The following is a 25,586-nucleotide window of genomic DNA, read 5'->3' on the forward strand; positions in this document are numbered from 1 at the left end:
ATTTTTGTTTATCCATTTACCACTTGCTGGGATTTTAACTGTATTTACTTCATGGCTATTATAAACAATGCTGCTCTGAATACTGCATACAAATCTGTATGCAGACATATATGTCATCTTTTTTCTGGCGGATACCTAGAAGTGGGGCTGCTAGGTCATACGTATGGCAGTACGTATGGCAAATATGTTTTACTTTTTAAAGAGACTGCCTGTGGTAGGCAGATGACACCCAGAGGCTGTCTAATCCCAGGAACCTTTAATATGTTATCTTACATGAAAAATGAACTTTGCGGATGTAAGAACCTGAGATAGGTAAATTAACCAGGACTATCTGGTTGGGCCCTCTGTAATCACACAGATTCTTAGGAATCAAAGAAGATGTGACAAGAGACAAGAGAGATTTAAAGATGCTATGCTGCTGGCTTTGAAGATGAACCATGAACCAAGGCATACAGGTAGTCCATAGAAGTTGAAAAGGCGAGAAAACATTATCTTAGGCCTTTGGAAGAAACACAGATCTATTGTATCCGTTTCTTAGAACTGCACAAACTCAGTGGCTTAAAACAATAGAAATGTATTCTCTCAAAGTTCTGGATGCCAGAAGTCCAAAATCAGAGTGTCAGTAGGGCCATGCCCTCTAGGCTCTGGAGCAGAATCTTTCCTCACCTTTGGCAGCTTCTGGTGGCCTCAGATGTTTTTATGTCTGCCTCTATCTTTACATGATCTTCTGTGTGTATGTAGCCTCTCTTCTTATGAGGACATCAGGGCCCACCCTACCCTAATTGAGTATGACCCCATCTCAATTACATTTGCAAAGACCCTATTTCTAAATAAGGTCACACGCTGAGGTCCCAGGTAGACAGGAGTCATTATACCTACCAACACCTTGATATTAACACAGTGAAACCCATCTCAGACTTTTGATCTTAAGAACTAAGATGATACATCTATGCTGTTTAAGTCACCAAGCTTGTGGTCATTTGCTACAGTGGTAAGGGAAAACTTATACCTTGTTAAACTGTTTCCCTAAGTGGCCACACCATTTACATTACTTCTAGTAGTGTATTAAGGTTCCAATTTCTCCACATCCTCATCAATGCTTTTTTACTGCCTTTCTGTTTATAGCTATTCTACTGGTACAAAGTGATAATCTCATTGGATTTGCATTTCTCTAATCATGCTAAGCAATTTTTTTTTTCCTTTGATTTGGTCATTAACCACTGGTACATCTTCTTTGGTGAAATGTCTATTTAAATCTTTTGCCCATGATCTAGGACTTGGAATAAACCTAGAGTTTTTATTTTAGTTCATAAAAAAAAAAATCCTATTTTAAAATTATCTTGCTGAGTTATAAGGATTGTTTACATATTCTGGGTATAAGTCCTTTATCACATATATAATCTGCAACTATTTTCTCTCAGTTCATAGTTTGTCTTTTCACTTTCTATGTACCATACTAACATAAGTTGTTATTAACTGGGGATAGTGGGAATACAGGGAAAATGGGTCTGCACCACCTTCAGAAATATAATCTAAAACCATAACCAAAACTATTCCAATAATTTTTTTTTAGAGGAGGAAGAACTGTCAGATTATAAAAGATGGTGAGATACTTCAGCAACTGGGACATGTGGACCTTTATGGATTCTGACTTGAACAAGCCTAATACAGACTGGGTGTCAGATCATAATATGGTATATTATATTAGGTATAACAGTATTGTAGTTACTTACTAATGACATTATTTCTGATACTAAAACTCAGTAGAAAGCACTCAATGTCTTAATTATTCTTTACTATTTTAAAGAACAAAAGGAGGCTAGAAGCTCAAACTTTTAACAGACTACTAAAACTTCTCTATTTCCAGCTGGAGCAAGCTGTTTTTGTAGAAGGGAAGCTGAATGAGAGGTAGATGAGAGCGAACCTTCCATTCTGGTAAAGACCTAATCTAAATTCAGCAATCTCTAGCCTGTCATAGTCTGTTTTTGGTGAAACTGGTTACATGGCCAGACAACCTCCCCATCCTGCCACATTGAAACTACCGTGTCCCTCTGTTCCAAGACCCTCTGCTGCCCCGTGAGGAACCAGATCCAAGGAGGCTCAAGTTCCTTATATATAATGACACAGTTCACTTGGCCCTCTGTATAATACTGTCAAGTATTTTAAAGGTAAGAATAATCATTAAAAATATTTATATAACCATTCAAATGCTATCTAATGTGACTGGATGCAATGTTGTTAAGTAGATAAAAACAATTAGCAGAGAGAATGCACCTGAACTTTTTACATTATTCTAACTCCTAAGGAAAGAATTTTCTTTTTTAAGACATCACTTTTGAGAGTTGTTTCCTGGAATATCAATAATGTATAATGCAGATCTTCTATTTATGGGAACAGATCACATTACCAAGAATGTCTGTAGTGGGAAGAAAATCTAAAAACTACCAGAAGTGAAAGAAAGTGAAAGTGTTAGTCGCTCAGTCATGTCTGACTCCTTGTGACTCCATGGGTTGTACCCCGCCAGGCTCCTCTGTCCATGGAATTCTCCAGGCAAGAAAATTGGAGCGAGTTGCCATTTCCTCCTCCAGGGGATCTATCCAACCCAGGGATTGAACCCACATCTCCTGAGTCTCCTGTACTGACACCTGAATTTCAGAAGTAAAAGAACAGGAGCCCATAAAGATACCTGAGAAACAATCTTCAAGAGAGTTTAGGGATTAATCTGGAGAAGCAGTGTATGTGATGTAATAAGTATTGAGGAACTGTGACTCAACCTCAAATTGGCCTAATTCTGAAAGCTGGGTTTTTTAATCACTACATTACCTACTTAACTTCAGAAAAAATTTCAATATAATTTAATAACGTAAACGACTTTTAATGGATCAGTTTAAGACCTCTGCTCTGTAGATAAGCCCAAATTCCTGGCCTAAAAGGTAAATCAGCCACGTGGCCTCATCTGTTTGACTCAACAGTTTTTTGCTTTTCCTAATTAAGTTGGCTGCTAATTTTTTAACCAGGAGATTTTCTACATAAAGCTTACATTTCTTGTTTAACACAATTACCTTATCTGCTTGGTGCCAGGTCCTGGGTTCCTGTTGGCACTAGAGTTCGCAACCCTAACTAAAAAACTGAAGACAGCTGTTATTAAAGACACTATTATCTCAGCTCAAGTATTCACACGATTTGTCATTCTTTGTTTTTCAAATCTGTAACAAACTCTTACTACATCTCCATACCAAAGTTTTGAGACTAAGGATCTAAAGGGGTGGGGGCAGACTGACACTGCACAAGCACCCGAAGAAATGTGAGCCAAATCCTTAGAGCTGGAAAACACAGCTACTTGCCTCCTATTTTATGGAGCAGCACCACAAGATGAGCCTGTTACTCAGACAAATCTCATATAATCGGTGTACTTAGAATACAGTAGTAGGAAATCTTTACTCTTAGCTTAAAAAACAAGTGCTATGATAAAATGGAATAATCTGTGTAAAACATTTAATAGCAACGTCAGATAATAAGCACTTTAAATATTTCTAGCTTTTAAAGGTAATGTTAATTATGGCCATAATTATAAAACAAAATTTAGTGGCAATATTCTGAAAGGCCACAAGATGGAGGTATGACTACACAAAAGTGGGTCTTTTTGTACAAAGTCTGACTGCTAAAGTTACACAGCAACAAGAGAAAATAATGTACAGAGAAAGCTTAAAGTCTTTATACTTTAGATGGGTATTTAAGTGCACCTTGGCACAAAATTTTAACTGGTCACCTAGTATGAAGAAGGGTTTGATCTGGAAGGGACCTCAGAAGCCACTGACTCTAATGCCCTTCATTTTATAGATGACAAAACTGAAGCCCAGACAGATATGCCTGTAGCCAATTATCAATAAAGCCAGAATTAGGCCTATGTCTATGAATGTCATTATAGTGTAAAGTTAGCTACACTGTATGACTTTCCTCAAAGGAGTCATCTTTACTTCTCAAGGTTAAAAACACTTATCTAAGGTGTACTGATAAAGCAGCTTTGCATAAAATTTAAGTTTTCTAACAAGGATCAAAGTATGTCCATGGTGCTTTGATAAAAAATTTAAGGGGTTTAGAGGATAATTTTTTCTTAGCTAGCAGTAATCTGGTTCTAAACTCTTGCCTTCATGTAAATTACATGAAAGAGTGATTCCTCTAAAGTATCAATTCCTTGAACCTAAAAGTAAGCCCACTCAGCATTTATCAAAGCACAGCTTAAATACCAACTGTTCTGGAGGCCTTAACCAGTCATCCTGCTGAGATTTCCACCTCATTTGAACTGTATCACCATTGTACTCTTCCAAGGCACAGAACCTCGGCACTGCTATAACCATTTGTTTTTGAACCTAACCTCTACAAGACTTAGGGCAGAATCTCAACTACTTCATAGAATTGTTAATTTAATTTTAGAGTATCTAAGAATCTCCAAGACCTTAGTAAAACTGATGAGCTCTCTTTCATCTCATCTAGATTTTAGAGCCGTTTCTCAGTTTTGGCCCTATTGATATTTAGGGCTCAATAATCCTGTTGTGAGGTGCTTCACAGATCACTGTGGGATGCTTAGCAGCATTGCTAGCCCTACCCACTAGATGCCAATCACCATCCCCCCTACTGCGATGACTTATAATAAATGTCTCCAGACATTATCAGATGTCCAGAGTGGGATGGGAGTGGCCCCTGGTTGAGAGTCACTGCTCTAGAGGTTTAGCAGGTATCAAAACAGCAGCGGTGGGTGAATCAGTTCTCCAAGCTATGTGACTGCAAATATTAGATGTGTAAAAATCTCAATAATTAATTGGTTGCATACTAGAAGCACTAAACACACACAGGGACATAATTCAAAGTTATACTGTAAAAAGAAAAAGATTATTCCTTGAAAAAATTTTCCATGGTTATCTGTATGTTCAACTAGGCGAGCTCCTTCCTAACTAGAGCTTTTCCCTTATTACTACCTAAATACTGATGTTTTGGACTTCCCTAGTTGTACAGTGTCTAAGAATCTGCCTGCCAACGCAGGGAACATGAATTCAATCCCTGGTCCAGGAAGATTTCGCATGCTGCAGAGCAACTAAGCCTGTGAGCCAGAACTACTGCGCCTGTGTGCTGCCAACTACTGAAGTTCACATGCCTAGAGCCTGTGGCCCACAAGAGAAGCCACCACGTTGCTGCTGCTGCTGCTAAGTCGCTTCAGTCGTGTCTGACTCTGTGCAACCCCATGGACCGGAGCCTACCATGCTCCTTCGTCCATGGGATTTTCCAGGCAAGAGTATTGGAGTGGGGTGCCATTGCCTTCTCTGCACCATTTTGAGAAGCCCCTACACTGCAATGAAGAGTAGCCCCGCTTGCCACGACTAGAAAAAGCCCTCACCCAGCAACAAAGACCCAGCACAACCAGAAATAAATAAAAGCTATGTCTACAGGAATCAAGAAGAATTGACTCATTGGAAAAGACACTGATGCTGGGAATGATTGAAGGCAGGAGGAGAAGGGGACGACAGAGGATGAGATGGTTGGGTGGCATCACCAACTCAATGGACATGACTCTGAGCAAGCTCTAGGAGTTGGTGATGGACAGGGAAGCCTGGAGTGCTGCAGTCCATGGGGTTGCAAAGAGTCAGACATGACTGAGCAACTGAGCTGAACTCAACAGGAATCACAAATTCAACACGTCAAAAACTGAACTCATCATTCTCTAGAGGAATCTGTTCTCTATGCATAGACTCATCATTCATCCAATACAGAAACCTAGCTTTAAATGTACTCTAACATCCCATTTTAATCCCTGTTGATTCTGCCTTCCAAATATTTTTATAACCTGTTCCTATACCCTTTCTCTTGGTAGTATGGTTCAGGCCATCATTTTAACCCATATCTTAATAGCCTAATAAGGAGAAAAAGTCTACAGCTAAGGAGACAAAAGCATCACAATGCAGTCAGAATAATCCTAAAACACAAATCTGACCATTTTACTTATCTACTTAAAATCTTTACAAAAAGTTGCACATAATCTACCAAACAAAATTCAAGTAGCCCTTCATCGCCTACCTTTGGCCACTGGCCTAGCCTTGTCTCTGCCACCTCCCATTTTTTTTTTTTTTTTTTGGCTATACAAAACTACTCATAAACCCCAGAACCCATTTGCTTTCTTTCTTGGCTCACCTCTGTATCTGTTTCATACTATATTTATAGTTACATTAATAGACCATGGACACTATTTTAGATGAGGTTTATTGCCTGGCACATTGCCTTAACTGCCTCCACTGTAAAAGGTAATAGTGGCAAGGGGGAGAGATGGGAGAACAGGTCCCAAAAAGCAGACACAACAGAAAAATGAGAGCAGCTTAAAAGAGAACAATTCGAATATGATTCCAAAGTTTTGTTTCTTGGTATCATAGAAAGCTAGAATTGACAGAGACCAGAAATGGCAAACATATGACACATGTGCCATTAATAATGATATCACTCCCTCCTCCACAGTCTGAGACCTCATAAAGCTACCAACAGATATGTAATACTGATAAGACAGTATCAACAGATTAGAACTGGCACAAGAATCTCTGGCCTTCCCTATTCAGGTTCAAGCTGTTCTCTTTAAAGAAATGAGAGAATTTCCTAGCAGTTCAGTGGTTAGGTACGGGGTTAAATCCCTGGTTGGGGAACTAAAGATTACACAAACTGCAAAAGAGACAAAGAAATGAAGGCCCGGAAGTTAAGAATCTTATTAGTTAGTGACTGACTAATTAGTTAGCACTAACAATTATTGGTGGCACACCGAACTACAACGTGGTTGCTTTTAGTTCAAATGCTTTTTGTAAGTCTCCTTTTTAAAGAAAAATTATGGTACAAATAATAAACTCTACAGTCTGGTTGGCGGGAAGAATCCAAACACATCTTTAAACATATCTTAGTTTTCTGGAAAGAGAAAAAAGAAATGTTTAAAATGCTTCTAAGTACAAAACATTTTCCTTGCCTACCCGAGCTTAACAAGCTCTGCATATAAAAATGTTTCTAATGATCTGGGTTCTAAATTGGCAACACAAACAAAATTTACTAACGTGAATGTCTCAAGCCCATTTTCTAAAGAATATTGTTTGATGTTTTGTAATTTGAAGTCAAAAAAGCAATCTAAATCCAAATTAAAAACTGGGAAGTTTATGTAACAGTTAAGTCACAAAGATACACAAATGGCCAGAAAAATGGGAAATGTCCAACTTCACCAAGTAATCAATAAGAAAGGAAGAAAGAAAGGCCATTTATCACCTAGTCAGCAAAGTGAAACTAGAATTAAGGGTACATGTGTCCTCAAAACCAACTTGTAAAAAATGAATTGTTATTTCTATCATTTATAAAGGGTCAGCTGTGTCACCAATCCCAGAAAAAGGTAATTTACACCACCCATGAAATAGTAGCCACTTCTTCCTCCATTTCCCTGAAGTTTCTGCAAATGTTTCCCTCTTTCTCATCAGCCCTTGAAGAAGGGCATTCTCATATACTGCTGGCAGTATAAATTGTTACTATGTTTCTGGAGGTCAGGTGGCAACAAATATCAGAGCTTTAAAAATGGCAGTATTTTTTGATCCAACGAATTCTTCTCCAGTGAATTATCCAATCCAAAATAATTATCCAAAAAAGGTAGAATATAGGTTGCACTAGCTCAGGCAAGGCAAATACATACCCCTCTTCCTTTACTCAGAAGATATGACTGGATTATAACATTTTAATCTAAAACAAGGAGCAGTTACCAGAACAGCCACACACTATCTGTTGTCCCATAGTTGAAACATTTACCATCTGAGTTCTAGATTCAAAGGGAAAAGATCATATTTTAGACATTTATCTGTTTCCATCCCCCTCCCTAGGGTCTAGCACAGCACCAGCCAAGAGAAATAGAATTCAAGTCACATATATAATTTAAAATTTTTTAGGTCCAGAGTTCAGGTCCCCGTTAAAAAAATTTTCCCCTAGTATCTACATTAACAAGGCAAAAAGAAATAGGTGAAATTATTGAAACATGTAATCAAAATTAATGATATTAAAAAAATCATTTTTCATAGTAAGCCAGTGTACATAACACTAACGGTACATCTCAATTCAGATGCTAATTTTTCCTTGGAAATATTTTATCTGTACTTATATTTCATAAAATTTACACTGGACTCATATCCAAGTTGTTTGAAACATACACAAAAACTGTCCAACAACTGACATTTTAATTCTGTTCCTCAGTAACACAAGACACATTTTAACTGTTCTACAGCCAACTGTAATTAGTCACTACTGTATGGGACAGGACAAGACTGATATTTTGCTAATAAGTCAGGCACTGAATGAACGTGACTAGGAGATGACGGAAGAGAACAGCTCAGAAGAAAGGAGTGTTTTATGACAGCATGATTATATAATTTTGTAGTTATTAAAGTATAATGCATACTATTCTCATTTCCATGATGCAAAGGACGTTTCTATTGATTACTACTGGTATTCTAATGGTTTCTGTAGGATGCACTTCTAAAAAAGAAAAAAGGACACCATTTAAATAATTGAAAATGTATATCTTCTCAGATGGCACAAAGCTGGAAGACACAGCTAATACCTGGAAGAGAAAACCAAGAGTCAAAGGGATTTCTACAGACCAAAAGAGAGGATTGAGCAAAATGAAATTTAATATAGATACTAGTTTGGTTAGGCAAAAGCACTGGCTTTGAAAGATAATGCTTTATATAAATAGCCTTTAAAAATCCCTTCTAATCCACAAATTCTTGATTATTCTGTGTTTTTTTCAGAACTTCACCAGGAGCTGTCCATAACTTGGGGGGAGAAAAATCGTAACACTGATGGTAACACAGCATTATTTACCAATGCACACATCTATACTGGTAGTAGATATACTTTATAAATTTAGTTTATATTTACAGACAGATGATCTTATGATTTATGATGTTGTTGTACCTGTTCATCTGGATCTTAAAATAGATATCATATTGCAGCTACTTTCCTTTTAATCTCCTTTATCTTTGTTAGGACATTGATTTTTTAAAACTGTGGTACAGGTAGGTTATATTTTATATGAACTGGTCTGGACACAGCAAGGGAACATTACAAAGTATTTGTTAAAATTTATTATCTTATTAAACATCCCATAAATTATTGACTTCACAAAGCAAAGAGTATGAATTTCAGGTTTACAAAAGTTCCTGAATTATGTATACTTCAGCCTCACTGGCTTTGTTTTTTTTTCCCTGACAAAATCAGCAATAAAACTTAAAAAAATTTTTTATTGCAGTATAAAACACATTCTGTAAGGAGCACAATTTTTTTTTACAGTTCAATGTTTTTTTTTTTTTTTAAGTGTATGGACACACCACCTCTTTGAGCTTTCCAGGTGGCTCAGGATACAGGAGTTTGATTTCTGGGTTGGGAAGATCCCCTTGGAGAAAGAAATGGCAACCGACTCCAGAGAAACCCCATGGACAGAGGAGCTTAGTGGGCTACAGTCCATGGGGTGCAAAGAACCAGACACAGTTTAGCAACTGAACAACAACACAGCCCTTCAACCGATACCTAAGGCTGCAATTTGGGGCGTCTAATGCTCTGACCAGGGATCAAACCCAGGCGGCCTGCATTGGGAATGTGGAGTCTTACCCACTGGATCACCAGGGAAGTCCCCAGAATCTTTGTATTTTAACACTTCAATTGGTAAACTACACTGTTTTATTTACTTTATTATTGCTATCATCTTTACTTTGTTCACGGGTACTCACATCTAGTTAGGTATCTTTATTAGAATTAACACCTCTTTGCTACAGTTTAAGGGTAAATGGATTCAGTTTTACTTTCTATTGTATTGACTAATTACACTGCCATCTCAGTCTGGGCTGTGAACAATACCTTCTTGCCTGAGTATCATCCTCCCTAGAGAGGAACAGATAAAAATAATCAGCTTACCTCCCACAAATTCAACCGGTAAAGTCTCTGGTTCATAAAAACAAGCAATCTTGGTACACAGGAAGTAACATCTCAAGTAATATACTTCAAATTTCTAGACCATGCATTATAAACACACGCGGTAATTAACAACTGGAAATCTATCTTGTTTGGCGGAAAAGCAAATACATGCCAATACTATAAGAAGTCCTACTGCTACTAATAAACTAAGAATATGAAGAACAAACCAGGTAGGATACTTAAGTTTTAAAAGTTTCAAAATAACAGACAATATAGGTAATGTAAAATATTCAAACAGTACATTAATTTAGAATTAGGAGTTCTACATGTTTCCAATTTTAGGTATTTCTATCCGACTTACAGTTCAGTCAGCTCAGTATCCAAAAAAACTTAGCAAATAAAATTTCATACAAAAACCACATAATCAGAACCACTGTTTCATTTCCAAGAGGCAGAACTATTAACACTGACTACACTGCACACAGCAATACACATCTTTGAACTCAAGGACCTTAAAAATCTTTTAAATAACATCTAGTCTTCATTTGTTCAGGACTCTGATGCTGGGAGGGATTGGGGGCAGGAGAAGGGGACGAGAGAGGATGAGATGGCTGGATGGCATCACCGACTCGACGGACCTTGAGTTTGAGTGAACTCCGGGAGTTGGTGATGGACAGGGAGGCCTGGTGTGCTGCGATTCATGGGGTCGCAAAGAGTTGGACAGGACTGAGCAACTGAACTGAAATGAAGAATAAGACTAACAAGTGAAAAAAACTAAAGTTCCATCTTATGTAGGAGTTAGTTCACCTGAGAAGTAAAAGGTCTATTCCTCTGAAATCATGTTAAAAGTTTACCATTAGAAACAGGATCTTAAGCTTCCAATCGTGAGAGGTGATAGGAACTCGACTTAAGGACTCTTAGCGGCCTCATGAGTATATTAACTGACGGTAGATTATGAATATTAACTGCTGTTTGACCCCATTTCTATTGCCAAGTTATTAACAGGAAGGGCATTACATCCTAGGTAGAATGAGCTAGACCAAAGAGTTTGGATATAAACATCCAGAATAATTTCTGGAGGCCCGTCTTTATAAATTCACCCACAACCTCAACACCAAAAACTCTTCAGCCTCATTTTTATTACTTTAACAAAAGCAAGTATTGAGTGCCAATGAGAACACAAAAACAAACAAGAGAAAGCACTAATACTCAAGGAAAGAAAGAGATAAAACTTGCCAAGTTATACTGGATCACATATAAAATAGCCAACATTCTAGATCATGATTCAAGTGCAGCACATACTTCCCATATCCCCAGTTATTTTCCTGATTGGAACTCTTTAGAACTTGATGCGAAATAACGCAGGAACTGCGAAAATTTCATTTTTTCTAAACTTTAATACTAAGCAACTGAACAACAAAGATAAAATTAAATTTTCTTGGACCTCTCCTGCAGCCTCAAACACATACACACACCAAGAAAAGTGCGTGTGTTCTCAGTCGCGGGGGACTCTTTACGAACCCCACAGACTGCAATCGGCCAGACTCCTCTGTCCATGGAATTTTACAAGGATACTGGAGTGGGTTGTCATTTCCTCCTTCAGGGGACCTTCTCCAACCAGGGATCGAACCAGCGTTTCTTGTGTCTCCTGTATTGCAGGCGCATTCTTTAAGAGCTGAGCTATTGGGGAAGCCCCATACACACACTAAAGTAGTATTTGAATCCTCGTCTTGGGCAGTATGAGATTACTTACAACATGGACTTTTACTCTATCTTCAAAAGAGCTGCTGAACAGTTTGAAAGCCTTCCCTAACTCAAAACATAGTTAAAATTCTTTAACTGACTTGCTCTAACAGAAAAAACTCAACCACCTCAGAAAGCTTTTAACACTGATAAGATTCCATTTCTTTTTCTAAAGAGGGTAAAGGCAAGCAAGGGCTAACTCCGTCAATATTTTAAAACACCGTATTATGTAATTAATACTTTAACAGTGTGTAACTGAATAGTAAGGTGACATCTTATCCAAATGGAAATAGTCGAACCAAAATAATCCCTAATTTTGTCCAAGAGGTAACCTGTGAAAGAATATTAACTTTGCCAAACACCTTAAGAAAAAGCTTGCTAGGAACCCAGAACTCCCTCCCGGCCCAGGGGCAATAGTAAAGTGCTGGAGCAATAGCTCCACCTATTGATCAGCAACACTTCCTTAAATATTTTGGCACCCCAAGTCTCCAATGCTCACGCTCTCTCCCCCTCCTCCACTCGCTCTGACCCAACCCAAATCCAGTTGAGTCACTAGCTCTGAATACTCCTATCTGTGCTCTTTATTCCAATTCCTGCTCTCTCCAGAAGGTTCTGCGCCGCTTCCAAGTATGGATAACCCCGAAAGGTGTCAAAGACCACAGTTCTCAGTGTTGAACCTGGATGTGAAGACGACAACCGTACCGCTCCCTTGGAGTGCCGGGCCGCGGGTGGCTCTGCCGTTCGCTCCCGGGGAACAGGAGGCCTCAGGAGCCTCACGACAGCTTTTCCCCGCCGCCCCACTCAGCAGCTGTTCTCCAATCAACCCGCACTCGTCCTCCGGGCCCCAATCCTGGGTTCCCTGGGTCCTACCTCCGCTGGCCTTTCAGCCCGCCAACAGCCCGAGTCGAGCCTCCGCCCCCTCCGTGTGCAGAGAAGCCCAGAAACCTCCCTCCGCCGGGTCTTCGCCCAGAGTCTCATCCATCCTTCGCAGCCCTTCTCCCCCGCCGGTCGGGGCCTGCCCCGCTGCCCTTCCTCACCCTTTCATCTTCCCCGCCTGCTGAGGCCGTTGTTACCGCCGATATCAACGCCGTTGTCGTCGCCGCCCTGAGCTCTCCGCGCCCTCAGCTCGGGCCACTCAACCCCACAAGCCGGCCTCCTCGCCTAAGGCAAGGAGCTGAGCGGGTGACGGAGGCCGCGAGAGTTTAGCGCGGCCCTGCGTCTCCGGAGGGGGCGGAGGTGCCTCCCGCCGCCGCGCTAGTGCAGCAGCTTCTCCACACGTGCACACGGGGAACTCGCCTCCCGCCCGCCGCCGCCAGCCAGACCCGCCGCCGCGCTATGACCTTTCACCCCGCCCCCTCTGCGCGCCGGCGCGTCGGCCGCCCCTCGCGCAGCCGCACTGCAGGCTTCCCCTTACCCTTCCCCCTCTACTTCAGGACCTCCATCTTTCTACTGGGCTGTGCCCTCTGGCGTCATCTTTCTCCTCCCATTCCTTACGACACAACTTGTGAGGCTTGCTTGGTAGGCCCTGGCGATAAAATCCGGATTTTTCCACCCCTCCCTCTCTCCTTTCGCACTTTAACAAGCTCAGTCTTTCCTGACTCTGGTCTTCCCAGCTGGTAGTCTCCAGTATGACCTTCAAATGCACCTGTCTCCTAAAAAGATTTTATAAATCTTATTCCTCTAAATGTAAAGAAGCCTGTGGAAAGTAACGAGGTGTTTTTAAGACAAATAAACGTAGTCAACAATTGGCTAGATAACTTGGCTTACGTCCAGCACTTTTCAGTTTCGATATCACGTGATTGCCCAAACCTTTAAGCCTGGGGATTTTACCGGCAGGCCCCACGGGGACGAAACTCCATTGCTATTTCCGGTCCCTAGACCACGGCATAAACGTCACTTCCTTAGCAATGCACTTTAACCCGTTCCACCCACGCGTTTTGCGTTGCACTTTACAACCTGATCTTTGTGGACATTTTTTTTTCCTTTCTAAAATCTAATCGCAAGGAAATTAATGTTCAAACGATCCGCTAAAATACAAGCCCGGGAGATGCAGCCAGCCCGGCTGCGGTTGACAGGGCGGAGCTCGGGGTCACGTGACGTCCTACGCCCGCCCCGCTCTGCAGCTGAAGACTTCCCTCCCGCAGTGACAGAGCCTCTGGGTCGGTGATCGGTACGGTTTCTGCACCTCGCGCCCCGGCAGGTGAGTGGCGACCGGTAACCGGCGGCTGGTGGGGATAGAAGGGAAGGGAGGAGGAAAAGAAGAGAGAATGTGAATAGTGGCCTCTGCTGTCCCAGGCTTTCTTCCGCTGTCATCCTGCCCCGGCGAGGATCTTGTTTCTCCATTTATCTTGACCCCCGCCCCTCGTCCAATCCCTGCCACCGTGGTCGCCCCTGCAACTTAGGGGTTGAGATGTTCACCTTTCCCGGGGCTGGGGGTGAGTGCGGCCATTATGGGTCCCCATTCAAGTCTTTGGGGCTTCGGGTAGTGGGGTTGATTCAGGCATTAGTTGGGGTCTGCAATAGTCCCCGGGTCTCAATCCCAAAGCCTGTTCTTTGGCAGAGGCCTTGTAAGGTCTTCCCCTTCAGCTCCCTAGTGGGGAACCGGGAGATAGGAAAAACCCCGGAGGCAGAGGCGGCTCCTGTGAGACAGGCTTAAGAGAGAATGTCGCGATGCAGACACTCTCTCACTGCAGAGTCACTGTAAAGCTTGCTTTCTAGTGTGCATTCTCAGTAATTCTAGTTTTTATCTGACATCCCTGCGAGAGATGTTCACAACTTTCGAATGGGTCTGGAATGGTAAAAGGTGGCTTTTTACTTTTCTCTTCTCCAATTTTATGGTGTAGAAACGTAGAGGATACTTGAAAGAGTAAAGCTATACTAGCTTCAAAAACAGGCAGTGTTGTTAATGCGACAGTTTAGATTGAATGAGGAGGCGTTGAAAGATGGTGTTGCGATGTCATGATCTGCAGGAGACCCAGGCTAGCTTATGCAGAACTGACTTCACTGGAAGGGAGTAATTCTTCAGAAACAAATTGGGCTGGAAAGATAATAAACCAGTGCGTTTGACCGTAAACTTAAAGGTAAGGAGGTTAAGTCTAAATATTGCTGACTTCATATTTTTTGCCTTTGACATCCTTTTGCCATTTCTCCCTAAAATCCTACTTAATCACTACTCCCAATCAATTCCTTAACTAATGCTAAATTAGTATTAAGTAGCATTTGTATCCCTACTTTTCCTGTTTGTAAAACTCCAGGTGACGTCTTCAGATTTTGATGAATAGTAGTTTCTGAAAATGCAGAAATGATTGTTTAGGTTTTTGCCCAACCCAGTGTACTCCCATTTCATGTAGTAACCAATGTAGTAACGTAGTAACCAATGTTTTGACCCCAAACAGTGTGCTTTATGGAAGAATGTTTTTCTGTTTGGGGTTAAACTCTTGTTTACACTACAAACTCAGAAAGTCCCTTCTTTCTTTTAAATTGAAAGGACTTAACAGAAATTACAAATTTGATTTTTAAAATTTAAATTACACTTTTTCTTAATCTGAAAAATCATTTTCTCAGTTAAATTTTAAAGCCAAGTTCAAAAATAGAGAAACTAGACTATTGATGCTCATTACTAGATAAGATAACCTTAAGATCTTTCTTGCTTTCTCTAAGTAATGAAGACCACTATTATGCTTTACAGTTTTAGTGTTTTGTGCATATATCTATATTGGTATATACCTAATCTGTTGAGATGTTTATGTTTCAGGATGTCTGCTACTGATATATAGTTTTTATCTATTAATTCGCTCCAGAGTGAGATTCCCTGATCTCTAGAGGACAGAAAAACATAAGCAGTGTTGCTTCATTGCCCAGGTGACAATACACCAATTAAAACGAATTCACCAAATAATAAGGATTTTTGAAGTCCAAATCAGTCCTGTCTGGGTGAGACCAAAATGGGATAGAGAAAGCAGGCTAAAAAGCATTTGAGTCCTAGAGGAGAAAATGTCAATGTGAAAGAGATTGAATGAGTTTGCAGTTTTACTTCACAATTCCCCTGATTTTAGGAAACTTACTGAAGCAATCATTTAGACCACTAATGAAATCTGGAAGATTGGCAGCAGGAATTGGTGACTGAATTACTATTAAAGTTGAATTTGAAAAAGAGTTTTGATATTGTACAGTTTTCACAAACAAGTGATCTCTGTGTGGCATGGAAGCTATTTCTGAGACTAACTTTATCTGTCAATGAGTATTATATGTAGAAATCTCTTTTTTTTTTTTTTGGCCGTGCCTCACGGCTTGAGGGATCTTAGTTCCTAGTTCCCCGATCAGGGATCAAACCCAGGTCCTCGGCAGTGAAAGGGATGAGTCCTAACTACTGGACTGCCAGGATATTCCCTATATAGAAATCTTAACATTCGTTAGAGAACTGTGCTGAAGTTCAGTATTAAATGGCACACAGGGGTTCTTGTGTTTGAGTCCCCAACAGCTCTTGTATGCTTACTCTGAAGTCTTGCTTATATGTCACTATCTTTATAGGTTATGGCCAGCACCAAGAATGCTTTCTTCCTCTGTGGGCAGAGCTAGGCACTCACTTCTGTAGAATACTGCACAATATTCCATTCTTCTATTTTCACCTCCAGAACATTGTTTTTAATTACTGTTTGTTGGGCTGTACCTTAATAAACTATAAAACTCCTAGGAATTCAAGGACAGTGTCCCTACTCTTGGTCTTTAGCTCCTGAATGATGAAGTAGATAGGCATTCAATAAATTGTTTATTGACTGTGTATGAGATAACTGGACAGGGAGATTGAACTAGTTTTAAAATTCCTGCAGATCATAATGCCTTCTAAGGTAACACACTAGATACTAGCTTTCAAGTATAAATTGTCAATAGCAGCTATGAAAATCATGGTCAGTAGAATAGATGTAAGCCTCAGACATAATAATATGTCTTTATTAACATAGTGACCAACTTATTTTCACAGCATATATGTTTGTAATGTGTTTGGATGATATGGGAGGGAAGGAGAGCGGGGTGAGTTGTATTTAATGTAAAAGGGGCACTGAAAGCTACATGTGCTATAGCACTAGACTAAAAGTCAGTAGATCATCCTTCAGCACTGCCACTTTAGTTATATGCTTTTTAGAAAAGTTGGGATTGGGGGCTCTGGGTTTGATGTTTAGGATCTTTCTGTCAAGGGTATTAAGATTTCAAATTAGAGAAACCCTAAATAATCTATGCGAAAGTATTTTTAAAACTAAGTGGTATTTAAATGTGAAGCAAGATTGTACAAACTTTACAAGAATAGATTTCTTGATCGTATAGACCTGGGTTCAAGTTCTGGGCTTACCACATATTTAAGCTGTGTGACCTTGGACAGTTTGCTTAATCTAAGCTTAAATTTCCTCATGTTTAAATCTATGCTATGCTGCTAATTCACTTCAGTCGTGTCCGACTCTGTGCGACCCCATAGACGGCAGCCCACCAGGCTCCCCCGTCCCTGGGATTCTCCAGGCCAAGAACACTGGAGTGGGTTGCCATTTCCTTCTCCAGTGCATGAAAGTGCGAAGTGAAAGTGAAGTCGCTCAGTCGTGTCCGACTCTTAGCGACCCCATGGACTGCAGCCCACCAGGCTCCTCTGTCCATGGGATTCTCCAGGCTAGAGTACTGGAGTGGGGTGCCATCGCCTTCTCTGAATCTATGCTATAGATACTGTTAAATTAGATCATGAATGCACAGGGCTAAGTAGATACTTTGTACATTTTAAGAATTAATTTTACTGATATCTAGTCGCCGTCCCCTGTGGAGCCCATGCTGGGAAAGATTGAGGGCAAGAGGAGAAGGGGGCAGCAGAGGATGAGATGTTTGTATGGCATCACTGACTCAATGGACATGAATTTGAGCAAACTCAGGGAGATAGTGAAGGACTGGGAAGCTTGGTGTGCTGCAGTTCATGGGGTTGCAAAGAGTTGGATACGACTTAGCAACTGAACAACAACAACAGTTTGTACATACTGCATTTCTAAAGGAGACTTTTAGATACCCTATAAAATTAGGCAGCAAGTTTGGGATATGGAGAAAGGAGTAAACTTTGAAATAAGGCTATTACTAATAGCAAGAAAAATGTACCTCTAGCAAAGATTCTAAAACAGATTTTATTATTTTTTTAATTATCTTTTTTTTTTTGGCTGCACTGGGTCTTCATGCTGTGCGGGCTTTTCTCTAATTGTGGTGAGATGGGGCTATTCTTCAGTTGCAGACTTGCTGCGGTGGTTTCTCTTGTTGTAGAGCACTGGCTCTAGACATACCGCCTTTGGAAGTTGCGGCACGTGAGCATAGTTACCTCGAAGCTTGCAGGATCTTCCTGGTTCAGGGATCAAACCCATGTCCCATGCACTACAAAGTGAATTGTTAACCACTGGACCACCAGGGAATCCCTAAAACAGATTTATTAATAGAAGCTAAGAAATACCAACATAAAGCTCATTATTTTGGCAACTGCAATGACAGTATTTTCTGTATAAAGATTTTCCAGAGGTTGTGATCATTAATATGTGAAATCAGTTTAAAGAGGTATTTATTTCTAAATTCTTATAAAAATGTATTAAAATTATCCTAACCTGTACAGGAGGGACTTTTGAGTTTGTGCTTATATTTTAAATTTCTGTCCTTTATTCTAAATGTTTTTTTTTTATCTTATTTTTATATTGGAAAATATCAGTAAATTAAATAGTAATTGAAATGTAGCTAGCATAAGTTTATGTTTCACCTTAATCCTGAAAAAAATAACTCATTTGTTCTAAGGAAAGATTTTATGAAGAGATTATTGAATATTCTCTTTAATGTCAAGTTTTCTATTATAGTGATATAAATTATGATGAGTAACCATATTTTACATTTTTCTGTAGAGACTTTTTTTAAAAGCTACTATGTTTTTGTTTCCTGCTATGAACTGAAAGTGACTTTGGTTTATGTAAGTGTATTCTTTTATTATACAGTATATACATATTACATATATATAGTAAACACACAGACATAGTGTGTATATTTATCAGATCAGTTCAGTCGCTCAGTCGTGTCCGACTCTTTGCGACCCCATGAATCGCAGCACGCCAGGCCTCCCTGTCCATCACCAACTCGCGGAGTTCATTCAGACTCACGTCCATCGAGTCAGTGATGCCATCCAGCCATCTCATCCTCTGTCGTCCCCTTCTCCTCTTGCCCCCAATCCTTCCCAGCATCAGAGTCTTTTCCAATGAGTCAACTCTTCTCATGAGGTGGCCAAAGTACTGGAGTTTCAGCTTCAGCATCATTCCTTCCAAAGAAATCCCAGAGCTGATCTCCTTCAGAATGGACTGGTTGGATCTCCTTGCAGTCCAAGGGACTCGCAAGAGTCTTCTCCAACACCACAGTTCAAAAGCATCAATTCTTCAGTGCTCAGCCTTCTTCACAGTCCAACTCTCACGTCCATACATGACCACAGGAAAAACCATAGCCTTGACTAGACGGACCTTTGTTGGCAAAGTAATGTCTCTGCTTTTGAATATGCTATCTAGTGGTCTATCTGCTTTTGAATATTCTATCTAATGGTCATAACTTTCCTTCCAAGGAGTAAGCGTCTTTTAATTTCATGGCTGCAGTCACCATGTGCAGTGATTTTGGAGCCCAGAAAAGTAAAGTCTGACACTGTTTCCACTGTTTCCCTGTCTATTTCCCATGAAGTGATGGGACCAGATGCCATGTTATTTGTTTTCTGAATGTTGAGCTTTAAGCCAACTTTTTCACTCTCCACTTTCAATTTCATCAAGAGGCTTTTGAGTTCCTCTTCACTTTCTGCCATAAGGGTGGTGTCATCTGCATATCTGAGGTTATTGATATTTCCCCTGGCAGTCTTGATTCCAGCTTGTGTTTCTTCCAGTCCAGCATTTCTCATGATGTACTCTGCATAAAAATTAAATAAACAGGGTGACAATCTACAGCCTTGACAAACTCCTTTTCCTATTTGGAACCAGTCTGTTGTTCCATGTCCAGTTCTAACTGTTGCTTCCCGACCTGCATACAGGTTTCTCAAGAAACAGGTCAGGTGGTCTGGTATTCCCATCTCTTGAAGAATTTACCACAGTCTTTTGTGATCCACATAGTCAAAGGCTTTGGCATAGTCAATAAAGCAGAAATAGATGTTTTTCTGGAAGTTTGCTTTTTCCATGATCCAGCGGATGTTGGCAATTTGATCTCTGGTTCCTCTGCCTTTTCTAAAACCAGCTTGAACATCAGGAAGTTCACGGTGCACATATTGCTAAAGTCTGGCTTGGAAAATTTTAAGCATTACTTTACTAGCGTGTGAGATGAGTGCAATTGTGCGGTAGTTTGAGCATTCTTTGTCATTGTCTTTCTTTGGGATTGTAATGAAAACTGACCTTTTCCAGTCCTGTGGCCACTGCTGAGTTTTCCAAATTTGCTGGCATATTGAGTGCAGCACTTTCACAGCATCATCTTTCAGGATTTGGAATAGCTCAACTGGTATTCCATCACCTCCACTAGCTTTGTTCGTAGTGATGCTTTCTAAGGCCCACTTGACTTCACATTCCAGGATGTCTGGCTCTAGGTCAGTGATCACACCATTGTGATTATCTGGGTCGTGAAGATCTTTTTTGTATATTTGTAGTCAGCTGAAATAGATGTATATTTTCATTGTAATAAATCTTGTTACCTGAAACTATTAAAGTCATGTTTGTAGTTAGTTACTATGTGAATAAAATTATCTAATGATTAATTTATTTTAAACTCACCTTTATATTTGTTCATAGTTAGCTCCATTTAATGAATTTCACAACTGCAATTAGTTTTCAAAAATTGAAGGTATTTCATAAGTATTTTGAGATTTAGCCTAATGATTTTTTTTTGCTGTTTTCTTGGTGTCAATATTGTGACTGCGAGTGCATGCTGAGTCGCTCAGCTCAGTCACGTCCAACTCTTTATGAATGCATGGACTGTAGCTCACCAGGCTTCTCTGTCCATGGGATGTTCCAGGCAAGAATACTGGAGTGGGTTGCCCTTTCCTCTTCTGGGAATCTTCCTGACCCAGGGATCAAACCCCAATCTCCTGCGTCCCCTGCGTGAGCAGGCAGATTCTTTACCACTGAGCCACTTGGCAAGCCCTCAATATTATGACTAGCTACTACAATAAAAATTTCAATTTTGAATTTTAATACTATTTGTGGAAACTATTGTTCTTTTGTTGACAAACATTTGAAAAAATTATATCAACAACGTGCCATGCATGATATAATGCAGAAGCGCTCCACCTGTGCTTGAGCAATGAAAACCAACCAGACTTTATGTTTGTAGTTATTTCTTAATTTAATTCTTAAAGTGTTTATTTAAAAATAAAGTAGAGAAGACTGATTACATTAGAAAACATTTATAAAAATGAAGAAAGGGCATGATTCAGAAACTGTAGTAATGATTGTATATACATATGTGAAAAAGATGATGGAAATTCAGCAAAATAAATAATTATCTATAGATTAAGAGTTTTAAGAAAGATTTTAAATTTATTGTATGTTTTGAGTTTCTCCAATTACAGTTAATTGCTTTGAGCAGCAAAAATTTTTTAATTTGAAATGGAGAATTAAGCCATTTAAATGATGATTTCTTCTTAGTTACTTGAATATCTTTAAGTGAAGATGTTTCAACTTATCTAGATAATGAATATGTTATTTAAGTTTATAGGTGAAGGTATACTTTTAGGCCTTTGTAAGTTCAGCAGAATTTTAAAAATCAGAAGTACACCCAGAATATAAAGGAATTTAGTATATGGCAAGGTGATATTTTAGTCCAGTGGGGGAAAGGGGGCATATGTAGTAAATATAACTGACACAGCTTATCTGTCTGGAAGAAATTAAATTGAGCCAGTACTTTGTAGCATATGCAGAAACCAATTTCAAGATGGATTAAAAACTTAAATAGTTAAAGTATTAAAAATGTTAGTTCCTAAATTTTTTTTTTATATTTCCAATCTAAATGTAGTAATCATCTTTTAAACCAAAATAGGTAATCTGGAAGTCATGGAAGTAAACATAGGAATGTGAGAACACAGAAATGAATATTTCAATGGCAAAAATAGAAGATAGATTTAAGAAAATTCAAATATGCATAACAGTTGAAGAGTTAAAAGTGCACACAACAGAAACATGGGTAAAGCATATGACCAGAACTTCAAGAAAAATTGAAGCATTCTGCAAACTTATGAAAAAAATGTGCAATTATAATATTATTATTAATATTAATTATTATATATTAATTATAATATAATAGTGAAATTTTTTTCTGATTAGTAAAAATTAAGCGGTGAACCTACTGGTAGCAAAGATGTGTGATAAAGGATTTTCTCAAAATGCTAGTGGAGATGTAAATTGTTAGAGTTTTGTGAGTTTTTTTTTTTTTAGTAAACAATCAGGCAATATCTGTTAATATTTTTTTTTTTTTTAAATATCTGTTAATATTAAAAATACATAGTCTTCCAACAGCAGTACTGCTGTTTGGGATTGCCAGAAATGTCAATTGTCTGAAATTTTTTTTGTCTTATTTACTTAAGTATATGAGGGGAAAGTGTATAAATTACACTGATAATTCCATAAACTCTCCTTAATTTTGTATATGATAACCCATGGGCACCCAATAAGAAGGTGCATAAAAAATGCATATGAAAGTGATAGGCATTATAAGATAGGGTTACATATTTTATTTTTGGGTGACTATTAAGTCTTCCAGAAATGGTTTCTTCTTTGCGGGTAATAGAGCATATTGCACAAGTATGGAGTCCGTCATGTGATGTAATCATATGACAGCATAAGGAGAAGTCCACATTTGGGTTTTGGTGAGTAAAAAAACTAGGTAGAAGATTAACTGTCCTTAAGAAAGCTTCCAACAAGGTTGCCTGTAAAGCAAAATTAAAAGTAATTTTAACTAATAACTAATCTTGTACTTGATTTCAGTTCTTTTAAGAGTCTGAAATTAATATATCATTCAAAGTCATAATAGAAAACAGCAGATGGTTTAGAGTGAGATTTGTTACATGTTGAAAGCATCCATGTCTATGTTGTTGCAAATAGCAAGATTTCATTCTTTTTTATGGCTGAGAAATATTCCATTTTATGTGTATCCCACATGATCTTTGTCCTTTCATCTATTGATGGTACTTGGTTGCTTCTGTAATTGAGCAATCATCAGTAATACTGCAAAGGACAGAGTGGGGTGCATAAATCTTTTCTAATCAATGTTTTTACTTTCTTCAAAAAAAAAAAAGCCAAGAGTGAAATTGTTGGATCATATGGGAGTTCTGTTTTTCATTTTTGAGGAATGTACGAATTCTTTTTGGAAAGAGTTGGGATATATATAAATAAAAAGTAATTTTAGGACTTCCTGGTGGTGCAGTAGATAAGAATCTGCCTGCCAATCCTCCGTGGTCCAGGAAAATTCCCGCATTCTGAGGATCAGCTAAGCCGATGCTCCACAACTCTTGAGCCTGTGCTCTGGAGGCTGCAAACCCCAACTACTGAAGCCCAAGTGCCCTAGGCCAGTGTTGCCCAACAAGAGAAGCCACCCACCACCATAAGAAGCCTGTGTACAGCAAGCCCTAGCTTGCTGCAACTAGGGAAAGCCTGCTCACAGCAACGAAGACCCAACGCAACCAAAAATAAATAAAAGTAATCTTAGAGTAGTAGTGAGAGGCAGTACAGCTAGCAAGGAAGTTAGGTGTGTAGGTACTGAAGCCAGACTGGCTCAAATCCTGGGGAAGTTTATCTTCCTGTATTGCATTTTCTTAGCTCTACAATAAGGATATTAGGAGTATAGTTATTTCAATAAGTGTTGTGAGGATTAAATGAATAAGAAAAGTGATTAGAATTACTGGTATATATATAATAAGAGCTATATGCATGTTTGCCATTATTATTTAGTTACTATGCTCTTTGCTTACCTAATTGGATACATATAGTAATTTTACCCCCTGGCTTAGTTGTTTTAGCACACATCTAATCAATCAATATTTTTAATTTAGTTGAATGGGTGATACATGTACAAATATAGTAAAAATTATAGATTCATACATATGTGCGTTTTCTCCCTCTTCATCCTTACTCTTTTTGTTCACAAAGGTAGCATCTGATCATATTATTCTGGGCATTACATTTTTCACTTAATATTACCTTGGAGATTTTTCCACATTGATACAGTTAAAGATGCCTCATTCTTTTTAATAATCCTCTAGTACTCAGTTGTACTAATGTACCATCATCATCCTATGTAACATTTATTGATAATTTACTCCTGGGTTGGGCACTTTTCTTCAATTAAGTCATGCAAAGCTCACAGCCACCTTAGGAGACTAGGTATTGTTTTAATTCTCATTTAACAAATGAGGCAGTTTAGACTTTGAGTGATTAAATGCCCATCAGTGTCACACAGTTCATAAGTAATAGAACTCTGGAGAAAAGTCTTTTTCCAGATTACTATCTTAACACCACAACCTCTCATACTACCACAAGTGATGTTTACTGTTTTATCCGTATTAATGGACATTCTTTTTTTTTTTGCTGTAAGAAATAGTGCTGTAATAGATATTTTGTTAGTAAATAAAGTAACTTCCTGAAAATTAAAGAGGTAAGTCAAACAGTATGTACATTTTGAATTTCGGTGGGTATTGCCAAATCATTCTTGCATTTAGGGAGGCTCTGAAGGTCAGGTTTGTCTTCAGTATTTGGCCAGAATCTGCCATTTAGCTTGAGTCTTTGGGAAGCTGAATAGCTAAATGCCTTTAACATTTTTAGCGTCCCCAAATTACATGTGACCTACCATCATGTAATAGCATAGGTTACCATCATATCTAATTAGTATAACAGTGTCAGTAGGAGAACAAGGTCTGACAAATGTCATGACTTGTTACTCTCGAAGAATGGTAAGCGTTGTAAATACAATTTAAAGTGCTATTTATATGTCTCATACATTGAAATTCTATCAGTTGAAGTTTGAATTGTGAAAGTTGCTGATTTTATGTACCAAAACAATTTTGTTAGAGCTCTCAAATAAAACCTAGGGCATTAGATTGCCAATTTAATATGAACACTGAGAGTGTGATAACTAGCTAAGTGTAAGAGTAACTGTATCTTTTCTTGTGAAAAATGGACTAACTGGACTCTATAAGTCCTAGTCCTTGGTTTAGGCAGTGAGAGACTTTATTAAGTTGAGTTACAATATCCACAGATTATTTTGAATATAACATGCTTCTCTTCAGTGTCCTCTTTCATTTGTTTCAAGAAGGAGAAAAATACCTCTTATTAATCCAAGGAATAGGCTAAGTGACACAAGACTCTTTAGTATGATCCAGAGTAGACACTTAAAATACAGGATGCTCAAGTCCCAACTTGGCACACCTACAGTGCTTGAATAGATTAATAGTACCTGCTATTGTTATTTGTGTGTGTTTTAAATATGATCTCATCTTCACCCAAAGATACTGTTGGGTAAGGAGAGTGGGGGAAACACCTATAAACAGGCAAAGATAGACTATTAATTCTTTATTGTAAATTATTTTGTTAACTTTATTGTAAATTATTTCTATCTCAGAGTAGAATAAAACAACAGATGATAACTCCTTCCACTTTCACTCTCCAAATGAGTTATTGCATTATAGCAACTTTGATATCCAAAATACTAGAGTTTAGCCTGAGTTTTAGAAGACAGACCCTTCTATGCCTCACGGCTCAACAGTTCAACATAGGATTCTTTTCCTAAATCCTCACCAAAGATACTGTCATTAAGCTTTGATCTGAAACATAAATGAGTAAGTACTTTAGAGGCATTTCTGACTAATAAAC

The 25,586-nt window shown here is 38.8% G+C and overlaps 2 protein-coding genes across 4 annotated transcripts in view; one reads left to right on the top strand and one right to left on the bottom strand.

Annotated features, from left to right (window-relative positions):
- NAA50 (N-alpha-acetyltransferase 50, NatE catalytic subunit) overlaps positions 1-13,070 on the bottom strand; it is a 32,223-nt gene extending 19,153 nt beyond the window's left edge. Inside the window, exon 1 of one of the 2 annotated variants that reach the window (XM_006076358.4) lies at positions 12,750-13,070. In XM_006076358.4, the coding sequence (XP_006076420.1) occupies positions 12,750-12,757 (8 nt within the window). In that variant the 5' untranslated portion in view covers positions 12,758-13,070. The remainder of the gene's footprint in view (positions 1-12,749) is intronic. The other variant, XM_025284267.3, reaches the window with a different exon arrangement.
- A 488-nt stretch (positions 13,071-13,558) lies between these two features.
- The window catches only part of ATP6V1A (ATPase H+ transporting V1 subunit A), a 62,558-nt gene continuing 50,530 nt past the window's right edge, over positions 13,559-25,586 (top strand). Inside the window, exons 1-2 of one of the 2 annotated variants that reach the window (XM_025284253.3) lie at positions 13,559-13,912; positions 14,682-14,792. The gene's annotated coding sequence lies outside the window, so the exon portion shown is untranslated. The remainder of the gene's footprint in view (positions 13,913-14,681; positions 14,793-25,586) is intronic. The other variant, XM_025284251.3, reaches the window with a different exon arrangement.

The sequence above is a fragment of the Bubalus bubalis genome, chromosome 1 (assembly GCF_019923935.1).
Source record: "Bubalus bubalis isolate 160015118507 breed Murrah chromosome 1, NDDB_SH_1, whole genome shotgun sequence".
NCBI classification, from domain to species: Eukaryota; Metazoa; Chordata; class Mammalia; order Artiodactyla; family Bovidae; genus Bubalus; species Bubalus bubalis.